The sequence below is a fragment of the Poecilia formosa genome, unplaced genomic scaffold, assembly GCF_000485575.1.
Source record: "Poecilia formosa unplaced genomic scaffold, Poecilia_formosa-5.1.2 Scaffold135, whole genome shotgun sequence".
In the NCBI taxonomy this organism is placed as follows: Eukaryota; Metazoa; Chordata; class Actinopteri; order Cyprinodontiformes; family Poeciliidae; genus Poecilia; species Poecilia formosa.
Window position 1 is genome coordinate 657,010 of NW_006800074.1, and position 25,188 is coordinate 682,197.

Consider the following 25,188-nt stretch of genomic DNA (forward strand, 5'->3'; position numbering starts at 1 on the left):
GGCAAGAAGAAAATATTTTGGGGAAAAAACCTTCAGAATCTTTCTTTCCAATTTTCCACAAGGCATGTGAAAGACAATGCAAACATAGAGAAAGATGCTCTGCTTAGATGAGACCAAAATGTTACTTTTTGGCTTACATGCAAAATGCAACCTGCAGAAAACTAGCACTGCAGCTCTCTCTGAAAACACCATCTCCATACTAGACCATGGAGGTGGCAGTATAATGCTGTGGGCTTGCTTTTCTTCAGCAAGCCCACAGCTTGCCAGAGCTGATGGGAAGATGGGTGAAGCAGAACACAAGGCAGGTCGGAGGAAAACCAGTCATTTGCAAAAAGTCTAACGTGACGCTCTTCCATCCAGGACCATGTGGACATACAGCCAAAGCGATTATAATGGTTTGAGCGGGGAGAGGTGCCGATTTATGTGTTCATATCCACCTGAATAATATGTAGTTGCGACCCTGCCTAAAGGTCAAACTTTTCACCTTGAGGTGTTTATATTGTTTTTCCTTTGAATTATGTTGGTCAAAACCTTGGACAGAATTTGGAATTATGCAAAATAAATATATATGTATATTATTTGAGAGTAAATCGAAACAAAATCGTTTTAAGGTAGAGTTGAGAAGCTACAATACAAAAATAAAATGCAATTTCAAAAGGGAATATGAAACTTTTTCAACCAAATCCAGCCGCCTCACATCTAGCTACAACGTGGCAAAAACGTGAATAAGTTTAAGATGTGTGAATACTTTTGCAGGGCAGTGTGCATTAGAAACTGAAAAATCTTTCACTTAGCCTTGACCTTTTGGTCAAGGCTAAGTGTTACACGCAGAGTCACTCTGTCTCTTAATATTTGTGGCACTCCAGTGTTTTCTTTTAGGAACAAATATAAGAAGAAGGAGCCTGCAAACTGCAAACTCAGCTTCCCCTCCCCCCATTTCAGTGATAAGCTTCCTTGAATAGTTCCCACGGTTTTACATAGAAATAGACATTGATTATAAAGTCTGTCACTGGGGACAGAGAGTGCAAGTGTTGTGGCTGCTGCTGTAACACAGATGTTGCTAGGAATTCCAGGATAATATTTTTTTTATTATTATTGAGGCACATTTTTGATGAGCAGATTATGATTCAGCCAGATACGGGTTTGCTTTTTACGTTCCACTTCACCACATTTACTTTGGAACAGGAATTCAAAGATAAATGTAATAAAATACTGAAAAAAGAGCTGAAGAAAAACTGCTGACATTTCAGAACTGTTTATTACGACAGACAAAGTCCACAGCGCTCCATTCTTCATGCAGAGAAAACAGTACAGTTATTGTCTGACTGAGGGCAGGGTTGACCAATGTTTTTTTTTTACCTATCTTGTGTAAACAGAGAGAGTGCAAGCAGCAAAAACGAATACTGTTAATAGCACCAGACAGCTGCCAGGATGAAGAAGCAGTCGACCAACCTTCGGGTGAGATTACCCGTTTTCCTGTTTGTATCCCAGGTGATTTTTGTTGTCATTTACTTTGGCTTTGTGACCTATGACGAGCACGCCGATGCCCGTTTTCAGACCAATCAGACAAATCCAATGCACAACGCCGTGTACAAGGACTACCCCTTCTTCACAGATATACAGGTCATGATTTTCCTCGGCTTTGGATGTTTGCTGGCATTTTTCCGACTCTACGGCTTCGGTGGGATGGTTTTTAACTTTCTGACTGCTACCTTTGCCATCCAGTGGGCCATCCTGGTGCAGGGCTACTTCCAGTTCTATCATGATGGGAAGATCCACTTTGGAGTTATCAACCTCATAAATGCAGAATTTGCCTGTGCTGTGGTCCTCATCTCTTTCGGAGCGGTGCTGGGGAAGACCAGCCCGCTGCAGCTGCTGGTCATGACTCTGTTGGAGGTGCCTGTGTTTGCGGTCACAGAGTGGGTCGTCCTGAAGTATCTGAGGATCAATGATGCAGGAGGGACTATTCTCATCCATCTCTTTGCCTGTTATTTTGGACTGGGTGTGACGTTTGTGCTGTACAGGTCAGGTTTAAGGGAGGGTCATGCTAAGGAGAACACCAGCTACCACTCAGACATTCTCTCTCTGATGGGCACATTATTCCTCTGGGTGTTCTGGCCCTCATTCAACTCAGCACTGACCCTTAAAGGGGATGACCAGCACAGAGCCATCCTGCACACCTTTATTGGCCTCAGCGCCTCCACACTGACTGCATTCGCTCTGTCTGCAATGCTGAACAAAAAGGGAAAGCTCACCATGGCAGATATTCAGAACGTGACCCTGGCTGGGGGAGTAACAGTTGGGGCGTCTGTGGATATGATGATATCACCTGCAGCTGCATATGTGCTAGGGATGATGGGCTGCACTGCCTGCATGCTGGGCTACAAGTACCTGAGCCCATTCTTAGCACAACGCTGCAGGATCCAGGATCAGTGTGGGATACACAATCTGCACGGACTAACAGGACTTATATCATGCGCAGCAGGGATATGCGCTATTCTGATGGCTGATGAGGAAGTTTACGGCCCAAGTTTGTATGAGATCTTTACTCACAGAGCTCCAGTGGAGGGGGACCCGAAACTGCAAGAACTGCAGATGCTGATACCAGGTTTAAAACCAGGATTGGGAAGGACTGCAAGGGAGCAGGCTCTCTTCCAGGTTGCAGCTCTATTCTCCACGATAGGACTGTCGGCACTTGGGGGCATTCTGACAGGTTATGTGTTGAAGCTGCCATACCTTGCAGCTCCCTCGGATGATCTCTGCTTTGATGATGTGGTGTTTTTTGAAGTTTCCCCAGATTACGATGCACCATTTAAACTCAGCTACAAAACGACTGCAGAGGATTCTACAGATGTGCAGCAGCAAAGAGTTGTCATTCAATTAATGGACAATAACATGGAAAATAAATGTGCCTGACTTGGTCTTTTGAAGTGACTGGAGTGAGAATGTGTTGGTGTATCTCATTAATAAATACATGTTTATATTCAATACACTCTAGAATTCTTGTTGTCATTTCTATTTTTGCAATACTTTTCAGTAACTTTGTTGATATAATTCATGCTCCACAAAAACAGAGCTGTCAGCTGCTACCTGCAAAAAGTAATTGTATTGTCAAACACTAAAATTAATAAAGTACTGAATACGATTTTGTTATGCAATTGCTTAGTTAAGTCCCAACATACCCCAAAAAATTCTGCCAAAATTCATAATAATTTTTAAATATATAATTTTAATTCTAAAAGAATTACAAAATATGAATAAAAATAGAATGATGTTTTTTTAATGTACAGATTTAACTATTACTAATAGTAGAAGTTAAAAACTAAGGAAACCAATATAAATCTGGCCATCCCTTTGTTGTAGGCTAGTGCAGAGTAAATACATAAGACTTTTTGTTAAATGTATTTGGATTCTATCTCTACAAGCTAATTTTAAACCTTTGAAAAATAGACTGCAAACATATGCCACTTAACACTTCAAATTTGTCATTCTTTGTCATTCAGTAAATGCAAACGTCCGCGTTTTATCGGAATTTTACGTTACAAATCATTTTCCAAAATAAAAGCACCTAGTGTTTATTTTTTTCCTATGAATGAGGGCAGATAGATTTTCTTGAACTGCAGTTCTACATATCATTTCAAAAAGTCTTAACGAACTTACAGATAAAATATCCAAATCTTCAGTCTGATTTTCACAAAATACGCAGCCATTAATAAGTCCTTTAACTTTCAACTTGATATAGCAGTACAAAAAAAATCTCTGTTGATCTGAACGCTTAATCCCTTCTAGATAGGACATAAATATACACTAAAGGTATACTTAGGACCAGCAGGTGGCAGTAACGGTGTAATTTTTCATCACTAAGCAACAATCGAAGAAGAAGAAGACGAAGGAGACGGAAGGAGACCGTAAAGCCACGACCTGCCTCGAGTAGCTTCTAACAGCAGAAGAGGAAAAAGAAAAGGTTACATAACTTCAAAACGTCTTATTTCTCTGCTGCTGTCTGTGTTTAAGAAGGGGAGACCCGCCGACGCCAATCTCGTCAGCAGCATATTAGCCGTGGTATTCAGACTTTGGCCCAGCATATCCTCCATTTCAGACGGTAACGTCATTGTTTGCCACATTCAGCTCGCTGCCGCGGAAACGCTTCGAGTCAGAGTGGCCATTTTGGCACCCTGAACTAAAACGCTTGTTTTATCCACCCAGACGCATTCTGCGGCCCTGTAACCGTTTCTAAGTAGTTGAGTATTTTAATTTATTATGCTGACTGGTTTATCTGTTTATCGAGAGTCTCATTTGTCTGTTTCTTAAAGCTTAGTTTTAAAAACCTTGGTTAGAATTAAACTGACGGTAAAGTGGTATATAGTGGTATATATAGCTAAAGCTATAGCTAATTAGCAATAGCTTGAAGCGACGTAAACCCCTGCGTGGCTTGTTTTAATAGTGTTTAAACGTTTTAGCAGACCGTAGTTATTATGCGTAGCTTCACAATTGGCGCCATTATCCGGATACTAATCTGAATATATATGTGTAAATGAAAAACTAAATGTTTTTTTTTCATACTATAAGAGCACCCATCATGTCTAAACCATCTACCTCTCTCCTTCTTGAATCGTTTCGTGTGTGTTTGGGTGTTTTTATTTTATCAGAAGCGGTTTTTTATTTGTTTGTTTTTTTTGTTTGTTTTTTTTTTTATTTGCAGGATCGAAATGGCGGATGATTTTGACGTCGAGGCCATGCTGGAAGCGCCTTACAGAAAGGTGAGTTGAGAGTTGAAGAAATGGGCCTGTAAACTGTTTTAGTCCTTGTTTTGCTTAGATCTTAAATTTTTGTTGTTATGAAGAAGTTCACTTGAATGTTGTGTCTGGTGATTGAGTTATTTAAAAACGCAATACAGAAATATAAATAAATCCACATCTATCTCTCTTTATAGACTTCCCTAATGATATCTCACCTCTACTCCCATGAATTCATCTTTGATTCCACTGTGAACTGTGAAAATAAAGGAAGGTAGTTATTGCGCATATACTGATGTACTGTGGTTCACTTTAGGACTAAAAGAGATTCAACCTAGAACCATCCAGTCCCAATTCGGTTCCAACAAGGTGAAAGCCAATGGTTGTTGAGCCCATCTTTATCTGTCCAGCAAAGGAGGCAGTATTCAGATTTACAATTGGCTTGTTGACTCCCACCCCCCTTTGTAATGTGCATTTAATTGTGGATATTCATAACATTTCACTGTGTGGAGAACATGTTTATATTTTTACTTGTATGCACTTCCTCCAATATTTGATTACTTGATTGCACTAGGACTTTTAATGCACTTATTCCCCTAATCATGCCAGTTATGCTGGTTGGTTTAGATGAATATTTTTCTCGTAAATATGAATACTGCCTCTTTCAGCATCTTGATTTAATTGCATGCTACACAAAACATATTACCATGACATTTTAGTGAAATGACTGTAAAATACAACGTATTTAGTGTAATTGTTGTTTAAGAAAACCTTGTATTTTCAGTAGTTGTTTTTCTTAAGCCAAACAATTGTAAATATTCATGCAATCTTCAGATAATTTTAGTGTTAAAAGGTGGCTTTTTTTGATCATTTTTATTTATTCTTTGGGCGTCAGTATTACTAAGAAGTGTGAATCCCTGTTTGCTTCAGGGCAAGATGTGTGACAGAGGTGGCATCGAGCTCTTACAGTCCAAGAACGAAAATGGGTGAAGATCACTGGACTGACACCAACCACACAGGATCTCTTTTAGTGGCCATGGGCCATGCGTGGTCACGTGTTTAGGCACAAATAGTGGCATTGGTACGACCTGCTAGGGGAGGGGGGGATGGTGGAGAGGACCTGACAGTTATCAAAGCTTCCTGAACTCTGCTAATATGTTGGACATCCCTTTAACTTTTTCATTGTAGCATTAAGTACTGACCAGCCTTATAATGAGGGGGGGAAAGGGAGGTATTGGGGTGGTGGAAGAACTGTCCAGATTTGTTAGAAAGTATGAATTATTATTAATTAAATATATTTTTGCATTTTCTCTTCTCACCCCCAACCCCCTTTACCTTGACGACTTGAAATGTTTCATCTACGTCCTCATGATGTTCTTCTATAAACCTTGCTTAGGATGAGAACAAGTCCTATCATGCAAATGGACACGATGAACACGGCAAGAAGTAAGTGTTGGTCATTTCTCGTTCACAGAATTTCAAAAAACAAAAAAAAAGTGTTGTAATTCACACCATATTAATACATTGAAATTATCTTGATCAAGTAAAGTTTCACGCTTGACAAAAATGTTGCTTGTGGTAATCTTCCTTCCTGGTTGTGATGTGCCTCAGGAAGAGAAGGAGTCGGAGTAGGAGCCGTAGTCCAGGCTCAAAGAAGAAGAAAAGCCGTAGCAGGAGCAAAGACAGGAAGAAGAGCAAGAAAAGAAGCAGGAGCAGAGATAAAAAGCGCAGCCGCAGCAGGGAGCGCCATCGCAGCGGCTCCAGAAGCAGGGATCGGGCTGGGCGCTACAAAGCACGCAAGAGCCCCATGTATGTAGCTCATCAACTCTTAAAGTGACACATTCACTCAGCCAGAACAAAAATGTTCTGGGAACTCTATGTTTGATAGGATGGTTAGAGAGACGGCGTTTAAAGTGTTAACATTCAAAATAAAAACTGACCCTTTTTTTTTTTTTATTTATCTTTTTCTGTTCATTATTTTAGTCGAAAACGTTCCAGAAGTCGAAGTCCCTTCAAAAAAGAAAAGAGTCCTGTTAGGTAAGTTCAGCAAACAGTTCAGCTTGTTTTCATGCTTGGGTATGAAAGTCAAACGCTTTTCCTGTTCTCATGTTTGACATCAGAGACTTTGTTTTAAGCAGATATTTTATGAGCATGTTGTTGGACTTTCAGTAGAATTGTATTTGACCATTTTTCTTTCTGTCAAGGCAACCGATCGACAATCTGACACCAGAGGAAAGAGATGCCCGCACAGTTTTCTGCATGCAGCTTGCTGCTAGAATCAGAGCTCGTGACCTGGAGGATTTCTTCTCAGCTGTTGGAAAGGTCGGCTCCGTTAGATACATTTTCTGACTGATCAGCTTTAATTTGGAAATTATCTTATGTCTTTTTTTTTTTTTCTTCTCACTTAACTGCAGGTCAGAGATGTGAGAATCATCTCTGATAGAAACTCTCGGAGGTCAAAGGGTATTGCATACATAGAGTTTGTGGAGTCGTCTTCTGTACCTCTGGCAATTGGACTAACTGGTCAGAGGCTTTTAGGTGTGCCCATCATTGTCCAGGCATCTCAGGTCAGTTCAGCTCAAACCACCAAACGCAGATGCTTTAGAGACATTAGTCTGATATCAAATGTTGGTAAATGCTTCGCTAGAAGTTAAACAAATTAACTTTATGTGATGTAACATTATTAAGGAAACAGTATTTATTGTATAATTTCTTTTCAGTTTAATTAAATTGTGTTCATTTATTTCCAGGCAGAGAAAAATAGAGCTGCTGCTGCAGCCAATAACCTACAGAAGGGCAGTGCAGGTCCAATGAGACTTTATGTGGGTTCACTGCATTTTAACATCACTGAAGAAATGCTGCGAGGGATTTTTGAACCTTTTGGAAAGGTTAGAAAGATGATTTATGTTTCACGGTGCATGTTCATTTCATGTGCTTTGATATTCATCTTTTCCTGTTGGGTTTTCGTAGATTGAAGGAATCCAACTCATGATGGACAGTGAGACTGGGAGATCCAAAGGATATGGTTTCATATCGGTAACTGAAGCTTTGCTGTTAGAACCAATGTTCTCTGCCAGCTGCAGTCTTTAGACTCTTTATTCTCTGAAGTTTGCAGATGCAGAGTGCGCAAAGAAGGCGTTGGAGCAGTTGAACGGGTTTGAGCTGGCAGGACGTCCCATGAAGGTGGGACACGTCACAGAACGTTCAGATTCTTCCACGGCTAGCTCTTTCCTGGACAACGATGAGCTGGAGAGGACCGGCATCGACCTTGGCACAACAGGCCGTCTGCAACTCATGGCTCGGCTGGCAGAAGGTTTGTCACACATGCCGATGTGTTTGTTTTCAGGCTTAGTTATGAATCAATTTTCATATTAAAGTTGTAAAATGTTCCTCTTCCTCCATAGGAACTGGCTTGAAAATCCCCCCTGCTGCTCAGCAGGCTCTGCAGATGACTGGATCCATACCTTTTGGGGGCATACCTCCTCCAGCAGGTGAATAGCAAAAAAAGTAACCCCACCCTTCCCTCAGCCTTACCTCACCATGCAAATTTTAACAACAGATCTGTATTCTTCTCATAGTTCCTACTCCTGCACCAAGCCAAGCCTTGAACCTCCCATCACAGCCGCTGGCCACACACTGTCTGCAGCTGTCCAACCTGTTTAACCCGCAGGCGTAAGAACAGTTTCTTCTCAAGTTTCCTTTAAGTGTTTAGTTGCTGTTGTGTCCTTCTGTTTTATTATGTATTAAGTCACTTTGTGAAATATTTTTGGTAGCAAAGGAGTAAAAAAACATGACTATCACCATGTATATCACCTGGCACGATATACTTTATTTTTTTTTTCCTATTAGAGAAAATGATCCTAACTGGGCCTCTGAAATCCAAGACGATGTGATTGACGAATGCAACAAGCACGGGGGAGTCGTTCACATCTATGTTGATAGGAACTCTCCTCAGGTAAATTTGTAGTCATCCAGCAATGTTCTATAGTCTACAGCAATCTTTCATATTTTAATCATTTGTCTCTTTTGTGCACAGGGTAATGTGTATGTGAAGTGTCCCTCAATACCTGCAGCAATGGCAACAGTAAATGCACTTCATGGACGCTGGTTTGCAGGTATGTTAAGTAGCTGCTGCAGCAGTAAATGGAGACTTGTAACCTATGAATGACAGTTTTTTTTCCCTCCCCTTCCAGGTAAAATGATAACGGCTGCTTATGTTCCTTTACCAACCTACCACAACCTTTTCCCAGATTCAGTAACGGCGAAGCAGCTTCTAATGCCTTCACGTCGATAGTCTGAGACATGTTTTGGAAAATCTGTGTAAATAAATTTGTTTGCATTTCATAAAAATCTCAATTGAAGCAAAGATCCATTGGAATTTAGTTGGCTGTGTACTGATGAAGTGGCCTCACATTTATCAAGGTTTTTTTTTTTTGTTTGTTTTGTTTTTTTTCCCCCTTTTTTTGAAGTTGCTTTTCAGATTTTGTGGTTTGTGTTGTAAACTACCACTGAAAAGTAATCTGCAGATATCTATTGGTCTGTACATTTTTAAATATTGTCTTATCTGCTCATTAAACTCAGCCGTTTTAGATTCATTACCTTGAAGTTACAGAATACTGTTGGGTTAATTGACCTAAAATGCTGAAAGTATATTGATGTCAATTGTAATCCTTTGTAACTTTATACAGCCATAATTTCTTTTGTATGAAGGCTTCCAATAAATCTGGCAAACCTCAGTTCATTCTTTGGTTCCCATTTGAGTTTGTCAGGCCAGGTTCAATTTGTGATTAAAGTCTTAATAGCAGCATTGGAGCCTATGGTTTTCTTTTTACTGAGGACACCAGGAACTCACATTTTATCCATGCATGGTAAGTGAATTAGCAAAAATTTGAAATTTACCTATAGATAAAATGTTCACAAATGTATTGCTGATATACTAATTGCATGGTGTGAGTGTAAAACACACTTCATTTACACTAATATTGTAAATCACAGCACATAATTATCAAGTTCTTTTTTTTTTTTTACCATATTTTTAGGCAGTTTCTAAACCCAGGCTAAACTTTGCATACTTAATGGATTTAAACCTAACAGGTGATGTGCCAAGAGGGAGGATGTGGCCTAACGAGATCAACACTGTATCAAGGTGTGCAGAATTATTAGGAAACTTCTTAACATGGCCAAAAAATGTAACACTAAACAGCCAAGCACTCTTTAAATTCTTAACATTGTTGCAACTTTATCAGCAGGATCGTAATAAACTTGAAAAATGCAAATAATTAATATAGCATGAATCTACCATAAATTATCTTCCAGTTCTGTCATATTCCACAACTACAATTTACCTGAAGTGTGCTACAGGAGTCATCAAAAAGATTCGTTTTATGCAGGACAACGGTCCATCACTTGCATCCAAATATGCTGTGGCTAACCAGTAAAGAGATTCAAAATAAACTGAGTCTCCTTCCTCACTGTTCTTACAGTAAAGGAAAATGGTACAGCTCTTTGAACTGTCTGCACTGAAGTTAAGAGAACTGTCACCTTTGCAATTTTTAAGCAAAGGCCATTCAGTTTTTATGAGAGTTGCCACATAGATTTATCCAAGACTGGAGACGGCCTCAAATCTTACCTGATGCTGTCAGGTAAAACGGCTAGAGGGTTTGGATTGTTGCACTTAATTTGAAGTCCTCTTTTCAGATTTCATATAGAAATCAAGATTTTCTGGGAAGCTGATTTTTATGGTCATTAGCTGTTAACAATTAATATTCTCAACACCTAATAAAACTATACAAGTTTGACCATTTGAACTGGGCAAAGTAAATTCCAGTTTACTACGATGCATTTGTAGATGAAGCAATAGACATCTCAACATTCTCACATCTTGGACCAGCTCTGAACTCTGGTCCATTTATGTAAAGTGATTAAATGTAAACCAGGGGATGAAATGGTATAGAAGGTATTCACTTCTGATTTTAATAAATGACACGACACAAATTTAATGCATATTCTGGAAACTTTATCTTCTAACAAAAGTCACTGCAACAACAAAATAGCTTGAACTTCAGAAACATTTCACTATCATTCTAAACATGTCAAGAGTTTTATTCTTTGCTCTTTTTTCCCAAAAATTCATACTTAGAACCTTTTTTCTCCTCTAGAACAATGTTCACACCTGGGAAAAACAAAACACACATAATTAGGTCTTTGTGCTCATCTACCTGGTAAAAATATGGCATGAATAAACTATTTATTCATGCCAATTTTTAGCTGTTAGCTGGTGAATAATCTTTCCAAAAAATAAAATCCAATTAGTTTGACATTTACTCAGATATATTGTGTCCAACTATGCATCTAGAGCTAGAGATTATTTCCATAAAAATCGCTACATAAAGCAGAATTTTAAAAACCTCTGCAACTGAGAAGCACAGCAAGAAAAATGTATCAAAAGCTACCAGCAGTTAAATTTTGAGCCGATTTAAATCAAACAGAACATAAATAGCCTTTATTGTCCCACAGACAATAAAGACAATAAAACTGGGGGACAATCCAGGTGCAACAGCAGCCTCAAGATATGTAGGTTCACTCTAACGATCAAAAAGTGTTAATTTTTGAAAAATTAACACCATTAATTAAACCTGCATTACTTTTTATAGCTTGAATTGTTAATGACTGAAGCACTAGCACTAAAAAGATTAAACGGTCTAAAATATACCTCACTGTAGCAAAAAACAAAAATGCTGCAACCCATTTTGTTCTTATGAACAAAATGCTGCAAATGCAGTTAAATGATTTAAAGCTGACCTTAAATCATTTCACTTTTTTGGAGAACACTCTTTTGCCTTGTGAGCCTGCAAGACAGCGATTGCCTCTTCCACCTGAAAGAAAGAAACATGACAGAGATGAAAAGAACATCTTAACTCCCAGATTCCTCTGGATTAACAAGAACAGCATCAGTTTCAGTAGTGTCCTCTGCGGTCGGTATCCTACATGTTTTGTTTCTTTCCCTGCTTGAATACACCTGAATCACATGACAGTTCATTAGCAGGCCTCAGTAGAACATTACGGCTACATTCACACTGCAGATCTTGATGCTCAAATCAGATTTTTTATTTTTATTTTTTTGCATGGTCATTCACATTACTTTTAAAATCTTGCCTACATCTGAATTCAGTGTGAACTGTTCGATTTCAAACTGACCGGCATGCACAAAAGAATGATAATATCTTGCAATGTACTCATTGGTGTGGAAAACATGAAGGAAATGTGTATTTACATTTCTAAAGTGTCCAACACAGATTGAAAAAGAGTGAAATGTTGTCCATCTTGCTCACTACTAACACCTCCTGCTGGTGCACAGTAATGGGGAACGACAATGGAAAGTGGCATCAAAGTCACATCAAAACCACTTTGGTAGGTCCAACTGAAATCACATTCAAAATGATTGAATTTACGTCAGGCAAAGGACTACATACAGAAGTGGCTCAAATCTGACAAAACAAATCAGATGTGGGCCAGATCTGAGCGTTACACTTATTTCAGCAAACCTAATCTGGTCACTCAACTTCAAAAAAGGGAAAGAAAAACAATCAGATTTGGACTACATTTGCAATGTGAACACCGATATGGTCAGGAGGTAGATGGACATTTAAATCATGTATTTAGTCTCTAGTCCCTTGAGGACTAGAGCTGGACACTCATAAGTTGAGGACAAAAAAAGTAAAAAAATAAATAAACTATGCATCCAATTCTCCTCATTGAGAATAAACATTAAATTCACCAAAACAAGAAAGAAAAATGGGCAAATCAAAAATATTTCACTATATTTTGCCTTAAACTCATCCTTGTATCCACAAAAATGACTGCAAGTGTTATTTATGCAACTTTGGGATCAACGCTATTTGATACTTAATATATTTTTGTGGAGGTATGTACTACACAGTCTATGATGACAGTGTGTCCTCATAAAGATCTGTAAATTCTGAAGGGACTGAAAAAAAATTAATGTGCCTTAGAGTTCAGGGACTCCGGTGACTCCAACATGTGCAGCAGCTCTGAATTGTCAATCTCTAGCAGCATCCCTGTGATTTTTCCTGCCAGGTTTGGGTGAAGGGCGTGAATCAATGGATACAGTCGCTCCCCTGTGTGTCACAGCAAAGAGAAGGAGGTATAGAAACAAATACAAACAGACGGCTTGATAAAGGGAAAGGATAAACTGGGAGAAGGCAGACCAAGGAGTTGTTTCTGATCCATGAGTGGAGCTGCAGCCAGCATTGAAGCGGTGAGGGGCTCCGGGCCTGGAATGTGAACTGCTGGTTCAGCCACAGCCACAGGAGCAACCTGAGATTGTAAGCGGTCGCCACATTCATTATTGTAGTTTTATTTTTCCTAATCACAAATAAAAAGCTCATAATGTTCCCACATACACACCCTAATGCTTTGATGTAAACACCACAACACAAATGTCAGACTTGCACAGATCAACTTAAAAATCCACTGACATCTTTTAGGGGAAAACAATGACAATATTTTTTTTATTTTTTTAAGCATATCATTTTGAAACACATCAAAACTCCGGTTTGAAGAGTTAGAACATTGTTGCTATTGTTTAAAATGCATCCGATTGGCTCCGTAAATGGAAACACCACAATTGCGAAACTGTTTGTTTTTTTCCTTTCTTTTACATTAGTGGTCTACCAACAAAGTTTTCACACCATCTCCTAAAATATTTAAGTTTGTTTCTCAATCCAGTTTATAAGTCACATAATGGAGGCCCAGCAGCTGTACCTGTGGTCTCGTCATGGGCGCAGGAACCGTAACAACATGCAAAGGGTTCCTCACTCCAGACGAATACTTGTACTGATTTCCTCTGGGCACTCCTCCAGTCTGCGTCCCTATGTTATCTGAAGGAAGAGCTCCAACACGTCAAACAGTAAGACTTCAATTAAATCATCTAGAAAAAAAACTTATAGTTTAGGTACTCGTCTTTTGTGAGGAGGTTATGATGCGTGGAGCCTGAGTGGAAGCTTGTCGAACTGTAGTGATGGTTGGTGAACCACGCCGAGGAAGAGGACTCCCTATATACTGGGCTGAGTAAGGTCCTGGATGCATGAACACTTATTTACTTTTAATCAAAGAAACAAAAAAAAAAGCAAAAAACATCTGTTTCCTTTAAATAAAGAATTGAAGAAATTCACCCTGGGCTCTGGGCGGCTGCCCCATCCAACGAGGGACTGGTCTCAGGTTGCTGACAGCACTGTGGTTGTAGAAAGAGCGAGTGGGAGGCTGCAAGATAAGGGTTTGTTTTGACTGAATGGAAAGCACATAAGGCCACTGGATTATTTCAAATCCCTGAGACTATGAACAGGATTAAATAGGAAAAAAACAGTTTAGATGGATAGAGTTTTCAGGGCAGAAAGTCAAAGTTTATAAAAAGATTTATGCAAATTTGCTGTTTTTAAGCCAGCAAAGGTAGTTACACCACCAAAGAGTTTTTTTTTGTGTTTGTTTTGTTTTTTGTTTTTTTTGCTTGACAAATTCAGTAACATTTTATTTGAAGGGGGTGAATAAGACTGTCATGACACTGTCATAAACATGACATAACATGTCATGAACATGAATAAGCCTTCATGAATATTTGTCTTGTCAAAGCATCATTCGGTAAATTATGACACTTTTAATACAAAGTTGACATTATTCAAAATGTCTTTGATACGACAACTTGACATTAACTAAGAAATCATTACCGTTTAAACTTTACCTTTAATAACATAAAGTTGCCTCATTTTTAAAGTGCAATCAGTAATACGTTTATAAAAAATTTACATCAGTAATGATTTCTTGGTTAATGTCAAGTTGTCATAACAAAGACATTTTAAATAATGTCAACTTTGTATTAAAGGTGTCATAATTTACCAAATGACGCTTTATGACAACAGTCATAAATATTCATGAAGGCTTATTCATGTTCATGACAGATGTTTATGACAATGTCATGTCAGTCTTATTCACCCCCCTTCAATTAAAGTGTTACCACAAATTCTATAGGCCAGATGATTTATATCAGACAAATAATCATGTTTATAATTCTCTTAATAGTCCAAATATTCATACCTGTGGTACGGTCATGTAGTATCCCGACTGGGGGTACGAGTCGATGATGGGGTTGCTCATGGTCCTCAGGGTAGCCAGTCTCTGCATGTACTTGTTAGTTAGAATAGCTTTACGCTCCTCCCTCCTCTGTGCCAGCGCAACATACAGCGGCTTGGTCGCAACAATTCTCCCGTTCATTTCAGTCACTGCTTTGGTTGCTTCCTCTGGAGACGAGAAGCAGACGAAGCCAAAGCCCTTGCTTTGGCCACCTTCAGTCATCACCTGCAGTAAATGAGAGAGAATGGGTTAAAAAAATGAATGGTCAATGCACTAAACTGTCAATATATATATATGTATATAATCTTTATAGCCATCTTTGAGTGGATTTTGCAGAAATATTACCTTAGCACTTGTGATTGTACCATAAGGAGAAAATTCCTTCCGGAGTCTTTCATCATTTATGCCATCATCCAAGTTCTTCACATACAGATTCACCCCCTAAACCATGAAAAAGAGCATCAAATTATTATTTGTTCCTTCAGTCATTCACATTTAGAGACGCATTAAACATGTCTGGGGAATTCATTTATGATCAAACCCTGAAACTTTAACGTCTTTCAAGAGAATGTTATAAAAACAACATTCTCCTGAAAGACGCTTCAAAACATTTTTGAAGTGTCAAATTTGATCAAATCTACACTTCTGGTAATCTGGGGTCAAACACAGCCACACCTGATAGCGTTGGATGCGATCCTGTTTGATCTGGTCAAACTTGCGCTTCAGCTCCCCCTGGCGCTCCAAGCGCTTCTGAGCGCGACCTACGTAGATGGTCTTCCCATTAAGCTCCTTTCCATTCATTTCATCCACAGCCTGGGAAAAAAGCAGACGGAGCAAACAATTAATCGACTTACAATTAATTTTGATTAATGGTTCATTAGATTAAAATGAGTTCCAATTGATTAACAACATTCACTTAAACCCTCCAGTGTTGTAGTGTGGCCAGCATCCAGGAGAGGATGCCAGTGGTCATCCTTAAGGGAGCCAGTTGATGCAAAAATAAAGACAACGAAGGAATCCCAGAACAGGAAAGTGAAACAGTCCAAATGGAGTCCAGTGTGGGATGCTAGATGCACTTCATGTTGTTCCATTTTGAAATATAAACACTGAACAAGCTCCTTAAGTTTCACCTAAATACCACTCATTCAGCTGTTCTGGCAGAGTAGCAGGAACTTTTCAATCATANGCTGTTCTGGCAGAGTAGCAGGAACTTTTCAATCATAGCTTGTCATCACATTTTCATTACGAAGGCAAAGATGGGATGACAGCAAAGCAGAGGGTTGGCACATAAAAATTGTAACATGAACAGTGAATGATGACGAATTAAAACCTGGCTCCATGACACATTAACACTTCTAGCAACCTATTTAGAGGCATTACAACAAAAAGCAGGGCTTAAAGTAAAAAAAAAATCCTGAGCCTGAAACTTATAGTGGTGACAGAAATTAACTATACCGTTGCTACTGCCACAGTTTAATAAAAAGTGTCTTTGAATAGTGCAAACAATTGCTTCCAACAATACAATTAATACAATTACAATTAACAATACAATTAGCTAAACACTCAAACTTAAATAAGACTTCAGTACATTTCAACTCAAAACAAAATATAAAATATCTGAGCCCTAAAGGTTAGCCTTACAGGCAAAAATCCCTCAACATTAAATAAGAGTCCTTTCAGTCAATGTTTTTGCTAGTAATTTAGAACATGCAACATTACCAACTAAATCAGTCTCCCCATCACATATCCAGGTCCCTCCCCCCCAACCTCCCACCAAAGAATTTGTAGGCTACTTTGCGCTGACTATTATTTTATTATTAATATTACTGTCACTATTGTAGATGTTTTGATTTTTATGCTTGTTTCTGTATTTATCAAAATAATTTCCCAGAGAACAAAAAAGCCATGGAAATAGAAATTATTTTCACAGGTGTCTAAGAAAAATGCAATGAACATTCAACTTAAAATCGGTAGGCCTAACAGCAGCCAATCAGAGTGGAAATTATATTCTTATTCTTTGCCATTTTCTAGTTATTAAATATTCCACAAAGTGACGAGATAAAAGACGTACAACAATGCCTGTTTAAACTTTGATCCATTTGCAAAACATCTGAGCTCTGCAACATTAAAACATGGATTTTTTTAATGTTGCAGTTATGATTAACTACATTAATCATAACTCTTCTTCTCTTCAGTGTTTCTGGTGGAGCAGCTCTGTGCTGCCTTCAGGAAAATGGGACATCAGAGTATCATCCATAAAATTTCACCCACATGGCATTTATTGTGTAAACCAGAGCTTTCAGTGGAAAAAACAAAAGTTCCAGGTTCTTTTAATGCCATACAAATATGAGACAGAAACATGGATTATATCTTTATATAGACCTGTCTATTGATTTATAGATTAATAGTTTTACTGGACAGAAATTACAAAGAACAAATCTGGTTCTTAATCAAATCCTAATGAATCAAATTGAAAGCGTCATGGAGTCATCAGCCTCATGACATTAACACTGACATGAAAAATAATATTGAAGAAATAAATATATCAAATCTAATTAAAAACATAAATAAGTGATAAGTTCTTTACTGTTATGGTCTCTAAGATATATTTATTCTCAGGATTAGATGTGGTCTCAACAAACCCATGGCACTTCAACAATATTATTTNTAGATGTGGTCTCAACAAACCCATGGCACTTCAACAATATTATTTTACCTTTTATCTGGAAATGGTGTCCGTTTATTCTTGCCATACAGTCCTCTGTATTAAGTTTTGATCGAAAGGTCTCGCCATACCAGTTCATTCCTCTGTATTTACTTTAGTTTCTTAGTTTATTCTTGCATTTTGTTCTTCATTCATTTCCATTTAGTTTCCTTTGATTACTATTATCCTCTCGGTTTATTGCTATGTCCACTTTAGTTTCTTTCCTGTTGCTAGATTTATTTTATCATTTATTGACGCTCACCATCAGTAATCTTCACTCATCACCTGCTGTGCCGCCTAATCGTCATGTTTCACATCATGTGTTAATTTTTCACTGTTCAGCGTCGGATTCTGTTTTTATGCCATAATTCACATCTAGTTCGTCGCTGCTTTTTATGTCCCGCTTCTCCCGTGACAAAAGAAAAGGACTTTGGCCTGATCGTTACTCCTTTAGTAACCACAGATAGCGTCAGTATTTAATTTAATACATTTAACCAATACCTCCACCAAGGTTAGATGGTTTTATTCAAGTATAAACTGTTCAATATGAGTGACTGGGTTTATATGTGCCAAACTTAAATACAGGGAAATTTAAATTGAGACAACTGAAAAAAATGCTGGGAAAATTGATCCATTAGGAGATGTTAATTATCCTGTCACAAAATTTCACATATGGTTCAGTGTCGATCTAAACAAAGCTGTGTCCTTAAAAGGGCTGCTTTCTGGGGTATTTTCTACCCTGGTAATAGTACTGGTTCCCAGAAAACTACCTTTTAAGATAAGTTTATATGAAAGTTCAAATCAAAGTTATTATTTCATTTGGACATCAAAATTATTAACGATACTTGTACCAATAGCCACAGTACATAGTTTAAAAAAAAACAACTGGTTTATAGTCAGTCTGATAAAACAAAGCCAACTGGCATTTTCTACCTTCTGAGCATCCTCATGGTGAGCATAGTTGACAAACCCAAACCCTCTTGATTGGCCCTTCTCGTCCTTCATCACTCGCACACTGAGGGTCCTCCCTGAAGGTAAATGGGTTAAAGATCTACCAATAATAAAACACATTGCTCTGGCAGATCCAGTCATCAAGAAGAATCTGAATTTCCTTACCAAAAGCAGAAAAAACCTCCTTCAGTTTCTCATCAGTGAAGTCCTCTCCAAAGTTCTTGATGTAGACATTGGTAAACTTCATAGCTTTGGAGCCAAACTCAACTTCCCTTTCCTTGCGAGACTTGAAGTGGCCAACAAACCTGGAGACAAAGCCAAGAAACCCAACCAGACAACAAATTAAATATGACAAAAATATGTCAGATTTACATTTACAACATTTTTAATCATGCTGAGGTTGGATTATGGTTCAGTATTGACATTTTGTGGCATCTAGACCAACTTGTATTAGATTCAATTCAAAACATAATCCAAAGATTTTAAAATGTGGATTGGATTATTTACATTGAATACAGATTGTTTAATAAATTTGATAACTTTGTTTATAAAATCTTGAAATAAAACTGTCAATGATTTTTTTTTTGTTTTGTTTCGTTTTGTTTTTTAACTTAACTTTTAAATCTTAAAATTAGGCATGATTTCTGGACACCCAATTTCCATACTTTTCCCACAAACTTCAGCATACTTTACTATATTATTTTTAGGTGACAAATCAACAATGCATAATTGTGAAGTGGAAGAAAAATAATGAATGGTTAAAAAGTGCCATTACTTGTATTCAGGCATCTTCAATACCCCTAAATAAAAGCTAGTGCAAGTGCGATGCCTTGTCATGTGCACTAAAATTGTTAAGACTTAAAATGCTTAAAAGACACAGAAATCAGCTAAATACTTGTGATTCAATTTATTATTAAATTAAAGTGAAAGAAAAAAAAGACAGGTTAATGAAAAAAATACAATCTGCTACAGCTAAAAAAAAATTCCATTTTATGATTTGTCTGTGAAAATCATGCAAATAAATATTTTTAAAAAAACGTTGTCTGCATCAATCACCTATGTTGGGAGACTTATTTTGTGCCATTTGTGAACACTGGTCAGGGCCATACAGAACCGTACTTTGGACATCCCTGTCTTGCAGTCTGACTCACCACTAGAGGTAATTACAGCACAAGGTGTTTGAACACTGCATTTACTGAAGAGAGTAGATTTTAATTTAGAAGAATTTTAAAAAGTATTCATCACTTTCCTTCCACCTCTTAGTTACCCACTAGTTTGTGTTTAGGTCTCACATAAAATCCCAATAAAATACGAGGATTTTGGTTGTAATGGCAAAATGTAACAAACAATATCTCACTACAACACTTAAAACTTCAGCTTCAGAATTAATATGGTTTAATTAAAGTTTTCAAATAGTTTGTGCATCAGTTTTACCTTCATGACTAATTAAAATACAAACATGAACAACAAACCTAGACAAAGATCCTACCTATTTGCTGACCTAAGCTGGGAGAACTGACATTTTTCCCACAGGAAACGGTCCTTTGGGTTGACAATACCAGATTCCTTTTTACCCATCTTTTGACTGAGCAAACAACAACAACAAAAAGACACATGGAGAAGTCATCTGCAAAAAGTCTTTCTTAAAAAAAGCAGCACAATTAAAATCTGCTCACTTCTTTGCCTGGCCTCAGGTTTAGACAAAGGGCTCATGTGACTAATCTAGTCACACATATGACAAAGTCTTTGGAGAACAATCACCTTTTTCTCCTTGATTGCACTGGTGCGCCTAACTTTTTGCATTTCTGTTAAACTGTCTTCCATGCTCTCATTCAAGGTAAAACACCACCAATCAAAACGTCCCTTAGATATGACACTTTCTACTCGTACAGTAAGGTGATTATTTGTCTCTCCAGCCACAGGTGAATTTGAACCTCATCTCTATGCGTATTAATTCAACCTAACCATACGACATCATCCAATGACAGATTTTCACTAAGTGAATTATGAATGAGAAGTGAATAGAATCCCAACTACTCTATATCTACAACTTATATTTCTTTAATGCACCATGGATGGTATTGAAATACATATTGTATTGACTACAAGGGAAAAGCACCCAACGCTAGAGGATTGCTCTGGCGTTGGTAGCGCTATGCATCTTCTTTAGACCACAAAAGGTACACATTGTGACCTTTTTAGGTCACAATGTGAACATTTTGGCAACTCTGTATAGCCCAGCTTACGGGCCTCAGACACACACAAAAAAAGACTGCCAAAATGATGTACAACAACCAGCCTGGCTGGTAACAGCATCTCAAAAGGCACTCAAATCATTCCTGAAGCAGCACCACTAGAAAGAGAGAGGACAGAAACTGTGAGAACTTAGGTGCACTTCAGTATTGTTGTGGTGCAGCTCACTGAAAAAGAAAGTTAAGTGCCACCAGTGCAACAAGTGAGTCTATAGCCCTCAGATGGACTTATTTGCAAAAAGCAGTTTCAGTGAAAGTTTACTCACACTTTCCTGTCATTCAGAAGCATCCCATTCATTGTTTCAATGGCCCGATTTGCAGCCTCCTGAGTCTCAAAGTGAACAAAGCCATAGCCTTTTGATCCCTTCTCATCACAGACAACCTACAAAAATCCAGATAGTTTGAATCATGCTAACAAAAGAAAATGTATACAACAATTTTCAAAGAAAAAAAAAAAAAAAGGCCTACCTTGCAGGATAAAATATTGCCAAAGGCAGAGAAAGTATCATACAGCGCCTTGTTGTCAATGGACTCATCCATGTTTTTGATAAAGATGTTTCCCACACCGGACTTCCTGAGACCTGGGTCACGCTGAGACCACATTATCCGAATGGGTCGACCCTTAATGACGTCATAGTTCATCGTATCTAAGGCACACTCCGCTAAAAATAATTTTTTTAAAAATTAAAACATGAAGGAAAAAGCATCAAAAATAAGCCACAACTACACATCAAATGCAATACTGTACTCTCTAGCAAAGGTTTTCTAATCTACAGTCTGTCTTTGCTCAGTTTAACAAAATAATTAAGGGCATCCATGTATTAAAGCATAAAAACAAGATTTCTGATGAATATTCATATTTTCTTTAAGTTATTATACATCCAGGGGATTTTGAATCAACATCCAGCTGTGTTTATTCACATTTCTGTAGATATGGATTAGCAAGTCCATCACCCTGCAACTTTTAGATGCATCATTTCTTAAATGAATGGCTCATTATCATGCCTATGCAGCACTGATGATATGCTGATGAAGGAATTTGGCTATAAAAGCTTAAGCAGGTAAATCTCATAAAATACAGAAACAGCAATATGAAAAATAGTAGAAATATAACTTCTTTGCTAAAATATTTAATTGTGCCACTGTTTTGCAACAATAAATGTGGGTGTACCGTCAGCTGGCTGCTGGAAGTTTATATAGGCGTATCCTAGGGATCTGCGGGTGATGATGTCCCGGCACACGCGGATCGACATGATGGGTCCAGCAGGAGAAAACTTCTGATACAGCATGGCTTCTGTAACATCAGGGTGCAGGTCCCCGACATACAAAGAGGCCAGAGGATACGCTGGACCGCTGCCATTCATGTTGCGTACCAGCTGGATGAAAAATTAGTAGGGGGTTATAGAGAGTAGAACGCATTGCTAGCTTACTTTAGGGAAACTATTGCATGTTTTACTTCTACTTCAGTATTTCGTAACCTTACACTCAGTGACATTTTCACACCTGCCATTTCTAAATTAGGTTTGTTCAAACATTTGAGTGGTTCCAAATAGAGATTATCTTAGCAAAAGGAAAACTAATTTCATCTAATGTAAATTATGAAAACTGGGAGTTGTGTTTCGCTTAGAAGACAAATATTTCAATCCTAAAATAAGTACAGGTGGACCTCAAGCTGGAGCGTCTCCAAAAATGTCAATTTTGGTCATTTGAAACAATAAGAGATGCTCACACTGAAGATGCATTCATCATTACATTTCACACATTTATTTCTGCTAATTTGGGCCATTAAGGAAGAGCTGCAGTCTTGACAGGAATGTGAAGAAAACCTTATTTAACTTTTTTAAGTAGAAGCACTTAAAAAGTTAAATAAGGTGAACACCTTGATTAGTCAGTGCTTCGGGAGGAAACATCTCACAGATGTGTTCAGGACGTGGGGAACAACTGTTATATTTCTTATATTAAGCCACTCCTAAATCTCAAGATGTCAGAGGGGGGAAAAGGATGTGGCTGTTGCTCGGTTGTCTAAAGTCTGCTTTTGAGATAAAAAGTTTTGCATTGCACTTGAAAGTTAAGGCCCAGGAAACTAGAGGAAGAGCAAAAAAGCACAGAACCCAAGTTTTGCTTAAACTTGTCTAGTTTAAAAAGTTTCCACACTGAGTGGAAACTTTAAACAAGCATGTTTAGTTTAAAGTCTGTGTGAAGACTTTAAACATGACACTGGTTTATGCAGCAACAGTGGCTGCTTGTGTGAAGCCACTGTTTTTTCTAAAGTCCAAACTCGGCAAAGATTTCTACCACAAGATCTTACATCACCTCATACTTTCCATCGAAGATTACCTTTATGGAGATGCTAGACGTGGCATCTGCACACACTGTCAAACACACCAATATCAGGTTTATTAAATATATCACTGTAGTTGATTAATAAGCAAAATGGTCTTACCCAATAACTCATAGTTTACTTAATTGTTTTTGTTTAATGAATGAGATATTTCTAAAACTTATATTACCACAATGTGTAGATGTTTTAATTTGCTACATTTTTAAAATATAGAACTAATACATATTTTAAAACAATGAGACAAATTTCCGACCATACCATCCACTGAAAACATGTCAGAGCAGCAACTTTAAGAACATGCCTTGAATAGCATAATATTATTATGGATTAAGACAAATATTCTGCCAATTCAGAATACAGATTGTTTTTCATCTAGTAGTGGATATTTCATACCAACCATGTATTCATTCTAGGGGTGCACCAGTAAATTAGCCCCAATTTTCTTAATTTTGGTAGATTGGTGATCAGTGGATACATGTAAAGACAATCTTATCAACCACTGTCCTTTTTTGCTCTGCTGTGAGAGAGGTTTGTCTGACAGACCTACTCACCAGTTCATGTCTGCACGTTTGTAGTTGACAATGGTCACCCCACTGTTGCCAGCTCAGTGAATTTGCTATATTTAGCAACATTTCAGACACTAAAAATTTAGGAATTGGCGGCCAGGCTTCTTAAAAATCAATAATAGGCCAAAAAACTGCAATCGGTGCACCTACAGCGACCGATCTCCTCCTGAATCCATTCTGCTGCATTGATGTAGTAATTCATGCAGGACCAGATAGTTAGTGCATATAGCTGCACAGACACATCCTTTCAAAGGGCCAACATTTCGGTATTGATATCCTTTGTTTAATTTGGCTTATATGATTCCTAAATATAAAGTTTTTATTGTGAGCCTTAATCAAAATAAAACTATGTCTCTGTGTTAAGTGGAAGCTTAAAACAGAGTAATCTAGATCTATAAACTTTTTTTTTTTTTTACTGAATTGCTGGAACAAATTAACTTGACTATATTCTCACTTATGTAGACACCTCGGTATAAATTAAATCTAAAGCGAATTCACAAAGATTTGTTGAATGGAGCCTTTTTTCCCCACTCAAAATTAGAAACGTTTTGGTAACATTAGGAGGATTTCACATTAAAACGTAGAGCGCTAAAGAAGCAATCTGATACTCCGTAGTAGTTAAACAGTGGAAAGAAGATTTCCAGCTTAAATGTTGATAAAAATATTCTCTTAACATAAAAACGGGGAAGCAAAGACATTTAAAAATTTAATGATGTAGCTAACGGTACAAGCAACAATCATAGAAAAAACATTAAGCTAAAACAGTCGTTAGCTAAATTTCGTTACCCCGCGTGCGCATCACGCACTGAAAGAAACTAGCAAGGTTCTACAAATAAATACAGCTTAACGTTACAAACTAGATAAACTTACATTTAAAACGAGGATGTCTTTTTATTCAGCGCAGCAGTTTGTGAACAATTTCCACGTGAACCTCAGCTTGTTTTGATTTAATTAGCATCTCCGAACACCTGCACGCTTGCTCCGCGCAATGTAATTTCAATTAAGACGTGAGAAGGCACCGACAGAAAGGACGTCACATTCCGCGACAAAAACTAGATCTTAGCTTAGTAATAAAAATACATGCAGTTGAACGAGTCCATATATTTAAAGCCACGTTTGATACATTTAAAAAAAAATTAACAGGACTTTGTGAACAGAAATAAAGACGTAATTTGCCTCTTATCTTAAACGAAACTTTATTTCACTGAATGGTCTTTGACACTTTCCTATTTCTTACATGTATAGTGAAACTAGAATGGTTTTAAGATACATAAACACAAAGCTAGAATTACACCAACCATTGTTTATCTCCATTTCATCACTGCTTTTTTAATAGCTATTCTAAATTTTCACAACCACGTGTGTGCACTGGGTAATAGACTGTTACAGAAGCAAATTTTAGCCATAAGACTTGTCAGTAAAAACAAAGCAAGTAAATACCTGATATACAGACAGGCTTCGTTCCACATTCACTAACTGCATTTTCATCAAG

At 37.7% G+C, this 25,188-nt stretch overlaps 3 protein-coding genes across 6 annotated transcripts in view; 2 read left to right on the forward strand and 1 right to left on the reverse strand.

The window, feature by feature from the left end:
* slc12a5b (solute carrier family 12 member 5b) overlaps positions 1-3,433 on the forward strand; it is a 31,300-nt gene extending 27,867 nt beyond the window's left edge. The window contains exon 26 of the mRNA XM_016676556.1: positions 1,558-3,433. Coding sequence (XP_016532042.1) covers positions 1,558-2,916 — 1,359 coding nt within the window. The 3' untranslated portion in view covers positions 2,917-3,433. The remainder of the gene's footprint in view (positions 1-1,557) is intronic.
* Positions 3,434-3,867: 434 nt separating this feature from the next.
* Positions 3,868-9,543, forward strand: rbm39b (RNA binding motif protein 39b). Its single transcript, XM_007562307.2, has 15 exons — positions 3,868-4,102; positions 4,703-4,760; positions 6,133-6,182; positions 6,348-6,545; positions 6,720-6,773; positions 6,941-7,058; positions 7,151-7,303; positions 7,487-7,624; positions 7,707-7,772; positions 7,845-8,049; positions 8,141-8,227; positions 8,315-8,408; positions 8,586-8,691; positions 8,773-8,851; positions 8,930-9,543. Exons 2-15 carry the CDS (start codon positions 4,710-4,712, stop codon positions 9,028-9,030), a joined length of 1,500 nt encoding a protein of 499 aa, XP_007562369.1. The 5' UTR covers positions 3,868-4,102; positions 4,703-4,709; the 3' UTR covers positions 9,031-9,543.
* Positions 9,544-10,730: 1,187 nt separating this feature from the next.
* On the reverse strand, positions 10,731-24,771 carry LOC103145056 (embryonic polyadenylate-binding protein-like). 4 transcript variants are annotated; one of them, XM_007562308.2, is made up of 17 exons: positions 24,567-24,771; positions 21,961-22,165; positions 21,258-21,451; positions 21,056-21,171; positions 20,027-20,122; positions 18,703-18,842; positions 18,520-18,614; positions 15,558-15,695; positions 15,228-15,323; positions 14,847-15,107; positions 13,931-14,018; positions 13,715-13,834; positions 13,521-13,636; positions 12,965-13,073; positions 12,744-12,874; positions 11,538-11,611; positions 10,731-10,908 (listed from the first exon to the last, which is right to left on the reverse strand). In XM_007562308.2, the coding sequence occupies exons 2-16, from the start codon at positions 22,151-22,153 to the stop codon at positions 11,549-11,551; spliced, it is 1,956 nt and encodes a 651-aa protein (XP_007562370.1). In that variant the 5' UTR covers positions 22,154-22,165; positions 24,567-24,771; the 3' UTR covers positions 10,731-10,908; positions 11,538-11,548. The 4 variants fall into 4 exon arrangements, with proteins under 4 accessions (XP_007562370.1, XP_016532031.1, XP_016532036.1 ...); XM_016676545.1 differs by having other exon boundaries at positions 13,521-13,648; XM_016676550.1 differs by lacking the exon at positions 20,027-20,122.
* Between the last annotated feature and the right edge of the window lie 417 nt (positions 24,772-25,188).